The sequence below is a fragment of the Cyprinodon variegatus genome, unplaced genomic scaffold (assembly GCF_000732505.1).
Source record: "Cyprinodon variegatus isolate N-32 unplaced genomic scaffold, C_variegatus-1.0 Scaffold309, whole genome shotgun sequence".
NCBI lineage: Eukaryota > Metazoa > Chordata > Actinopteri > Cyprinodontiformes > Cyprinodontidae > Cyprinodon > Cyprinodon variegatus.
The window spans coordinates 878,200-887,503 of NW_015150762.1; the positions used below are offsets into that span (position 1 = coordinate 878,200).

The window sequence follows — 9,304 nt, forward strand, 5'->3', positions numbered from 1 at the left end:
GTGTTTTCCCCCTCCACCACCAGGTGGCGCCCTGTTCTCGTTGGTCCTCCCACACACCTGCGCCTGGTTGGCTCATTACTGAGGACTTCTTAAGCCGTGGACCGTCACTACTTTGACGCCAGAGTGTTTGCCAGTTTTGGGTACTCAAGGCAAGCTGAGTTTAGCCGAGTCTAACTGAGTCTTTGTTTCTCTGATTCTAACGTGATTTTTGTCTTTTGCCTTTCGGCAGGAAGTCATCCTGCATACTGAATGTTTGGCCTTCTCGCCCTGGAAGGATTGTTTGAGCTTCACACTGAGCAGGGGAGTAATCTCCACACTTCCCGTTCAAGTTCTCCAGGAAATCTAAGTTGCAGTCTGCTCCACTGCTCCTCAGGAATCAACCAAACCAAACCTGTCCACCCTCCAACGAGCCCCTCTATCTCTGGACAAACCCATACCGACTGGATTCTGGGAAGAAACCTTTCTCCGTAATCGTGAGTCCTGTTTATCTCTGTTTTTACAAGACGTCGTTCAAAGTTCCCACGGACCCTTAACTAACCTCTGTGAACTTTCCTTCTCAATTCCAGTTCCGGTTCACCAGCTCTCTGAGTTCCCCTGAATCCAACCCATTTGAACTCCTCAATAAACCCGTTAAACTTTTACTCTGGTTTTCTCTGAGTGGTTTTTCTGCATGAGGGTCAGATCTCTTAAATAAATCATGACAGTTCCCCGAACCGTGTTTGACAGGTGGTGGAGTGTTCTTCTATCTGAAAGCTTAACCATGACCATTTCAAACTGGTTATTGTGACCTAATGACCAAAAAAACATTACTCAGGATAACATTTGGTAGCTGCCATTTTTACCTGAGCTTGAAGGGGAGCATGGGGCTAATTCTTCCTCTCAATACACCAAAGATCCTGTACAGCATGGGTGTCAAACTGGTTTCAGAAAGGGCCGTGTGGATGCTAGTTTTCTTTCCAACCAAACAGTAGCACACCAGATTCCAGTCATCCCAAAGCAGATTAGAATTATTTCTTTAACCTAAACCTTACTAACCAACTTGAGGTGGATGTATGCAAACTCTACAATGCAAAAGGTACTAACTCACTCTAAACACAGAGGAATTTAAGCATCATCCTCTTTATAATTCGAAGTTTGTTTCACTTCAAATTATTCTTTCAGAATTGCATCCGCAGGGTCAGAAACTAGTGCTGGACAAGACAAAGTTGGTCACAGTTTTTACTGCATGGTTTAGTAAAGATGAATTAGTCACTCATGATCTTCAACATCGATATGTTTAAGGTTCTCACTCTCTGCATGGGCCTAAAGTTGTGTTCGAACTGAAAGGCCCCATCCTCATGCTTTTCATACAGAACTAGATGCTAGAGTTCCTTCAACTAGAAGTTGAGCCCAACTCCTGACTAAAAAACCTCGACAACATATTTCCCTCCACAAAGAAGCTGAAATTTAGCAGTCAGCAGGATTTCTTGACAGAGAGGCATGCTTCGCCACTCTAATGGTCTCCTGTGGCAGCTCAATTTAAACCACAGGATCTTCTCCTCTGCATTGCATGTAGAGGTTTATAGCTTGTCCAAGGTCTACACACATTTGGAGACCTGTATGTTTTGACAGTGCAGAAAGCTGAAAACTTCAACAACCCAGTATCCTCTGACCTTTCTCTTTGATTTTAAGTTGTCTACCGAATTCAAAAACAGGCCTAAATCAGAGGCGACCAGACTTTCGCTCAGTTTTCAAATGAACCCCTATCCAGGAGTCTTCGTCATTAAAGCTGTTTAAAGTTTAGGTGCTGATGATTTTAACCACCATGGAGGTCCATCCTCCCAAGCTCAAGTCAGATGCAAATTAAAGACCCAACCGTCGTTTTCCTGGGTCATGGAAGTCGTAATCTTTGGCCATTTGAATCACAATGAGGGCACTTTTGTAACCTTTTCGGTGTGACTTCCAGGACCGAAGTGTAGATTCTGAGAAGCTAAAACCACAATAATCCCCTTTTTGTTCAGTGGGGTGAAAGTCTGGTTGCTCCTACATTAACCCGATTTTGTGTTTGCCGTGACCGGCAGTGAAAATGCCATTTCTTAGCTGTTTCTCTGTTACTTTTACTGTTAATCTCTTTCACTGTGGAGTAGATGTTGATGTATGTCATTTTCAGTCAAAGGCTCCAAAGAAAGGCCAGGAGAGATAATGATAAAGTGGTTGTAGCTCACTCAGCCTCCCTCATGGAATGAACAGGAGGACGGCTGTTCTGAGAAGTTCCATCTGCCCAGTGGAAGATGTATTAACCTAACAGGAAATTTCCTTGGTGGGGTGGGGAGTGTGTGTTGGGAATAACCAATATTCACGTGTAAGAAAGTTCTTTATATGCAGGGGTGAAAAGCCACCCCAGTCAGAGCTTTTTCTGTCTACAGATGTCAAATAAAAATGTTCTTCCCTGCAAGAATTGCCTTAGTCTCACTTTTTTCCAACTCCACAACTTCTTCAGGAAACCTAAGATTGTTGATTGTTTCATGGCTGGATTTATTGCACCGGTAGAATCCTAAAACGGCGACGCTGGAATTCATTAGGCTCCTAAAAGCAACCTGTTGATTTATAAATGCTTGTAGAAACATCCTGCAGGCCTAAGTGCTGTTTTGTACCCACTTGCATTCCATAGAAGACAAAACACTATAGGGGAGTTGAGGTTTCTTGGAATAAAGTACATAAGCGTCCCTGTTTAAATTGAAAGTTTCAAACTTAATCTGTCTTGTTTTCTTTTTTTAAGAGCAAGGAGGTCATTGGTGTTATGAACAGTATAAATGTGCTTTCATAGCATGAGATTAATTAAACATCCATCCGTAATATGATTGTACATGAACCTCTAACCCCGACTGTGAGCCCAATAAGTGGAAACTAAATTAATTGATAACACCTTATTAATTTTAAATGACTAATTCCCTTGACTTCATCCACAGGCTTCTGACCCACATTAAAGTCGAACCAAGACATTACATAAACAGCATTACCTGATTAATGGTTTCTAATCACGTCAACGTTATAAAGAGATTAAGTCCATTGTTAAGTCGGCTGTGTTCTCTCTGTAGGTTATATAAAGCTGCAGCTCATCTGGGTTCATCATGTTGATTAAGACAACACTAAATATGGGAAACTGTTTACATAAAACAATGTTGTTTGGTCCTTATTATGTCAAGGTTTAAAATGAAGATAAATATGAGCCAAATGTGGTGACTAAATTCATTTTAATAATATCAGTTGTAATTTATTACAACAAATACAAAAAAATTCACATAAACATTTTTTTTTATAACTTTTGGTCAGGATATAAACATACTATATACAGGCAATAAAACAAATAAGATATTCAACTAAAGGTAATAAAACACCATCACCGCTACCACCATCCTACATCTCCACTGGTGGACTATGTTAGTAGTGGCAGGTGGATGGTGAGTAAGGTGCAAAGGAAGGAAGGGGGGGTTAGACAATAAGGTAATGAGGACTAGGAAGATGTTGGTGGAGGGGACGTGGGTTCATATTTTCCATTTTCGCTGCTTTCGCTGAGTTGTCTGGTCCTAACCATTTCCTTGGCGATGCAGGTCACCTGCCCATTGGACACTGTTAAGGATCCATTCCTACAATACAAATCAAGCTTTAGTTCAACATCTATTTCGAAGCATAAATATTCCCACATGGTGGTTTTATCCACATGTTAGCCAACTCACCTCTGATCAGAGCCATTTTGCACAGAGAGCTGGTTCTGCTTTGCAAAGAAGAACGAAGTCCACCAGTGACCAGAGTCTTGCCTTGGAAGTGCTACAAGAAACACATGTTATATTAACCTCCTTTGTGATGCAGGGGGATGCAATTTCATTTATATGTTGCAGTAATAAAGTTGGCTCCTTTCCATACCTGGATGGTGTGGAATAACCTCCCCAGTGTACTCGGAGCTCCCACAAGAGCTGCTACTGGAGTTGGACCCGAGACGTCCTAAGAGAAAGAAACCGTTATGTTAACATTTTGTAGACTTCTCCAGATAAAAAAAAAAGGTTCAATTTAATAAACAAGGATAATATATATATATATATATATATATATATATATATATATATATATATATATATATATATATATGCCCTATAAGTCGTGCGTTACTTACTTCTATAGTAGTCATGTGTGGCGATAAGAGAGCCACTTGATGGGATTGCGGCCATTTTGTCGTGCGTTTGAAAACCACTCAAAGAGGGTAAATAGTAACCTATGGGAACACCAACATGTTAAAATGGTCAGTATAATAAAATAAGATAAATTAAACAACAAAACAAAAAAATACATGAACTAATTTCCCATCTGGGGTCTATTAAGTCAAAGTCAATACTTCTGTTGAACTCTCTTGCTTGCCTGCCAAGTAGTCCAGAACAAAAATAAAGCCGTTAATGTTCTCTTGGCTGCTACATGGGGTTAAAATCAGTAGCAGCTGGCTGTCAGTGTCAGGTTTCTCCAAACTTCAATGATAGGAATGTGTTGAGAGAACGTGCCCACATGTGTACCAGGCTGAGGTGCATGCACTGGCTGCATGGCACACTTGAGAACATTTGGTCATCCTCATAATTATAGAGGAAGTGAGATTAGACTCCACTTCCAATATAATATATATATATATATATATATATATATTTAAATATACCTCATGAATCAAATAATGGGTTTCATTTTGTTCTGAGATTTAGGCAACATGCTGTCAGCCTGCAGAACCAGTTTAAAGCTGTTCAGCTTAACTCTAAATAGCAGACGGATTTGGGGATTTCACTGAGACAAACCTATATAAACACTTTGTGGCCTATAATCTCAGCTAATGCACAAACACACAATTTGAGAGAATTTAATTTATCTTCAGACACATTTAAAAAAAAAAAATGCAGGATAACATTTTGTTTGTTACCAATTGATGCAAAGAGAATAAAGTTAAAGATTATTCAGAATGTTTTTCATGCAAAACTGTTTTAAGGGATTTTGACAATTGAGATAAAAAAATAAAAATAAAATTAATCTATGGTTTGTTATTTCTAATCATTTTTGATGGAGCAAAGGCTGTATATCTGACTTACCTACAGAGAGGGTGGATGGATGGTTTGTAGTAGAAGCGAGGGTAGCTGTAGGATGACTATGGTTCGTCTGTGGACCGATAACCTGTAAGGACTGCTGTGGATCACTGCAATGCTGTGGTCACACAGGCTGCCTCACCGGAGGCTTTTATAGCAGAACAGCGGGCGTCTTCAGCTTGTGGGCGGAGCCTATGTGTGGGGAGCTTCAAAGCAGGAACGTGCTACGTGTGCTCCGTGACATGCATTAAGTGGCCACGGTGACACCAGCTGAGGAGAGCATTTTTAGGAAGCTTACAGGAGCTTTACTTAACCCGATGGCAAGGAGCCATGAATGTGTCCTGTAGTCTATCGGCTTATCAGACAGTCATTGACAGAGATAGCACATTTTCAGGGAGAAATATCCCGATAGTGTTTTTTTAAAGAAAACAGTGTGACCATCATCCTATCTGGAAACCAAATACATCGTACAGACAACCACAAAAACCACCTGTGTAGGATTCAAAAAGATCGGACTGTGGTGAGAGCACAAGCTCCCTGGTGGTCTAGTGGTTAGGATTCGGCGCTCTCACCGCCGCGGCCCGGGTTCGATTCCCGGTCAGGGAACATATCTTTTGCCAAGTTTTTCTCAGTTCCATGGGATAGATGTGTGTAACATCATATCAACGAAGCATTGTTTGATATTTATATTAATTAAAACTTTATTTTAGTTTGCATAGGCTATGTTGTTCTGAATATTAATAAGACTTTTAAAATAAAAACGAAATCTTTGGCGCCATCAAAAGGAACAAATGTGCCTGTGCAAATTCTCAAGAGCAAAACCGGTTTAAATTGGACACAACCAGACTTTCGCTCAATCTTAAACCAGTCCTGCCTGGTTCTGAACTTATCTATTTTGGTTGTGTAGGATTTAAAGATAATTTGTGGTTTACAGATGAAATCATATATAACATTTCTCAAATACATGAAATAAATAAAAGGGAGTAGCAGAATTACAGTTAAAAATTAATATGAACACTGTTAATGTCAAGTATGAAGTATTGTATGCCAAACATTTTCTGTTTGTATTATTATATATATAACATTTGTATTTGTAATAATATTAAAAAAATGATTAAAATTATGATTACTGTTAGGTAATTTTATTATCAATTTTTTCAAGTCATCAGTAAAAGGAAAACACCTCTATCTCCCTCTTGTTGGATTTTATATGAAATAGAAGAAACTGGGTTTAATGTGTGTAGTAGGTCACTTTAACAATTTCTATTTTTCTCTTTGTTCTGTAATATGAAGCAGTTACTTGGCAACAATAAGTACATTGGACTGAGCGTATGCTAATGCCTTTACTTGGAAAATCTAATATTACAAAAATACTTTGTAATACTTCAAAAGACAGATAGAAGCACATCAAAAACAGCATGTTAACATGAACAAATTTCATCGTAATATGAAACTTTCAAAGTATTAAAATTTTTACACAGTACTTTTATTACTGATATCCAAATAATTTCACTTAAACGCTTAACATTGCACATTCTATTTCTTAATCTGCAAAGAAACTCCAGAGAGCAGTAGAAGGACGTCACATTGATGAGGGAAAGTGATAACATTTTGTATTTTGGAGAAGATCAGTTTATTTCAGGTTTGGCTGGTTGTGTAAAGATCTTTTTTCGAATCCAGAGGTCCCTTCAGTGTTTGATACTCCTCCAGTCACTTTATCCTTGGGATATAACATACAATTGATCAGAACCCACATAATAGAAACTGCTGTTTTTTATTTGTCTTTGTAAAACTCTCACCTTCACACTGCCAACGATTTCTTCAATGGACTTGAATGTAGAGGAATGTCTTCAGATAAACATGAAGATGGCATAAACATTTAGAGCTCCATTAATTATCATCCATAAAGTGGAAAATAAATAATTTTCTCTTTACTATTTTGAGTTGTTTTACCTCATGGATGGCACACTTATAGTGTGGCTCAGGGTGCTGAGTGGAACAAACATGAGTTTAGTTAATAAAGGTTGAAAATGTCTTTATTTCCACACCTTTTATTAAGATGTGTTAAATGTGTAACATTTTAATGTAATTTATATCGTTGCTTGGGTTTAGGCAGAATGCTAACAAATCTGATATCTTTCTTTATTAAAATTCTGAATATTAACAGCTTGGATCTTACCGTGGTGAGCTCGGGAGAGGCAGGGCCCTGTTGAGTTTGCAGCATTAATAAAAAAGGAAAAAAGTAGATATAACATAGGATAAAGGGGGTGGACTCAGGTTTCAGCTCTCAAAAACCAATGCAGTTTCTATCATTTCAACCTCCCACCCCCATGCAGGGGACAAAACATCTCGCCTGGGCAGCCAAGCAAGCAATTCCCCCTCACAACCCCCTTTCAGAGGCATAGACCAGTACTGAGTATTACAGGTAAACAAATAACCCAAAACGACTCCCCATCTCCCCTTTCCTAAGGGGCGGACCCGTTCTTCTGGTTCAATTTACATGTTTTCTAAGCTAAAACAAGTTTTTGGGTTACTATATAAAGCTATGAACTCTGAAATCTGGCATTTTGAACTGAAAAGCGTCCTGGATGGGAAGAAAAACATCTTCAAACTCGGAAACCAAGTCCAGTGGATTGTTTTTTAACTTTTTTGGATAAACATAGGATACGGTACATTTTCTCCTATCCTGATAATATCCTGATATCCAGCTCCTACTGACAAAAAAACACAAATCTGGGTACATGATTATATTAGATCTATGGCATTCTTAATATGTGTCGTTGTTATAGAAGAGCCTGAATACACGTACATCATTTTTTATTTTTAAAGTACCTTAAGTTTGAACATATTTACTTTTTCCTCAAAACCTGCCACATTTTGTTTCTGTTTTTTGAATACTATTTTCCTTAATAAAATCTGTGGCAGCACCTTTAGTGTAAGTTTATTAGTTATCTGGGAAGGTTTTCAGTAAGCCTATCAGTAATTTAGACTTAGACAAACTATTAACATTTTGTAAACACTCTGTGTGTACAAAAAATGGCGATGCAAACAGCTTTTCAACGAATGAGCAGCTTACAGCATTGAAATGAACATTTCCATTTATAATGTGCAGTAGTGATCAAAATGTAAACAGTGTAGGAGAAAAGGAAAACCAGTGTTAAGGCATGGAAGGTTCAGAGCAGTGCAAAAATAAATAAATAAATATGGTGCAAAATGCAGTAGAACACTGAGATTAGTTCTATTTAAAGGGATTTGAAAATTAGTGCAAATATGGTGTTTACAGTAGAGGCTCGATTTGTGGCTTGATTGAAGGGGAAAAAGCTGTTACAAAACCTGCTGGGCCTGCATCGAATGCTTTAAAGCCTCTTCCAAGGGGGCAGCAGGGAGAACAGTCCATGATGGGGCAGTGAGGGGTCATTGATGATGTTAAGGGCTGGGGAAATACAGCGCTTCGATGAAATGTCTTTAATGGGATTCTTCCAGTCTGAGGAGCTGCAGCCTCCACAACACACAGTGAGACAGCTGATCAGAATGCTCTCTATGGTGCTTCTGTAGAAGGTTGTGTAATTTAATTTTGTTGTGATCCATTGTGAGCAATGTCCAGACATCCAAAGCCTGGTCCCAAACGAGACAAACTGCTTTTTTTTACTGCCTAAAGTGACCATTTTTTGATTGAACTGAAGAAAGCTGACCTTTGCGCTGGCCGTAGCCCATTGGATAATTTGATGGTCGTGAGTGAGACTCAGGTTCCTCCCACCACATGTCAAAGTATTCACAACAAACAACTTTATTACCCATCTGTTTAAATGAGATTTGCAGTGCTAAAAAAAATTGTGCAGTAAGATTTCTGCTTTAGATCCACCCACTTACATTGTATGACTTCACTAATCTAAATGTTATTTGATGCTGATGGGTAACTCCATTGTCATTCAAAGGCTTAAAAATATTTTCCTTAAAATTAAACATAGTAAGACAGAACTTCTCTAGGCTTAACATATATTAACACACGTTTGATACATTTCTGGTTTTGTTTAGTGTAGATAAAAGCTTTTAAAGAAAGAAATTTTTGATCAATTGCTAAGAAAATAAGGTTCTTTTAATGTTGCAATAAACAAAAATGTTAAAGACAAAATAAAAGATAACGTTCCTTTTTGGGGAGCAGAAAGGCAGTTCAGGTTTTGTTCCACCTGTGAACCAAAAGACCTCGCATA

The 9,304-nt window shown here is 38.5% G+C and overlaps 2 protein-coding genes and 1 non-coding gene across 4 annotated transcripts in view; 1 reads left to right on the forward strand and 2 right to left on the reverse strand.

Annotated features, from left to right (window-relative positions):
- Positions 1 to 3,223: 3,223 nt before the first annotated feature.
- LOC107090714 (pancreatic progenitor cell differentiation and proliferation factor A-like) lies at positions 3,224 to 5,200 on the reverse strand. 2 transcript variants are annotated; one of them, XM_015384266.1, is made up of 5 exons: positions 5,100 to 5,200; positions 4,151 to 4,249; positions 3,904 to 3,981; positions 3,717 to 3,807; positions 3,224 to 3,626 (listed from the first exon to the last, which is right to left on the reverse strand). In XM_015384266.1, the coding sequence occupies exons 2-5, from the start codon at positions 4,203 to 4,205 to the stop codon at positions 3,494 to 3,496; spliced, it is 357 nt and encodes a 118-aa protein (XP_015239752.1). In that variant the 5' UTR covers positions 4,206 to 4,249; positions 5,100 to 5,200; the 3' UTR covers positions 3,224 to 3,493. The 2 variants fall into 2 exon arrangements, with proteins under 2 accessions (XP_015239752.1, XP_015239753.1); XM_015384267.1 differs by having other exon boundaries at positions 5,104 to 5,154.
- A 427-nt stretch (positions 5,201 to 5,627) lies between these two features.
- Positions 5,628 to 5,699, forward strand: trnae-cuc. Its single transcript has one exon. It is a non-coding gene; the product is annotated as a tRNA-Glu (tRNA).
- A 1,027-nt stretch (positions 5,700 to 6,726) lies between these two features.
- The window catches only part of LOC107090708 (tumor protein D54-like), a 7,355-nt gene continuing 4,777 nt past the window's right edge, over positions 6,727 to 9,304 (reverse strand). Inside the window, exons 6-9 of the mRNA XM_015384259.1 lie at positions 7,273 to 7,299; positions 7,047 to 7,082; positions 6,893 to 6,941; positions 6,727 to 6,813 (exon numbers count right to left, since the gene is read on the reverse strand). Of these exons, the coding sequence (XP_015239745.1) occupies positions 6,727 to 6,813; positions 6,893 to 6,941; positions 7,047 to 7,082; positions 7,273 to 7,299 (199 nt within the window). The remainder of the gene's footprint in view (positions 6,814 to 6,892; positions 6,942 to 7,046; positions 7,083 to 7,272; positions 7,300 to 9,304) is intronic.

Coding starts and splice junctions, on each gene's coding strand:
- LOC107090714 (XM_015384266.1), bottom strand. CDS start 4,205: ATGGCCGCAATCCCATCAAGTGGCTCTCTTATCGCCACACATGACTAC. Junction 3,808..3,903: donor GGTTATTCCACACCATCCAG/GTATGGAAAGGA, acceptor TGTTTCTTGTAG/CACTTCCAAGGCAAGACTCT. Junction 3,627..3,716: donor CAAAATGGCTCTGATCAGAG/GTGAGTTGGCTA, acceptor TTTGTATTGTAG/GAATGGATCCTTAACAGTGT.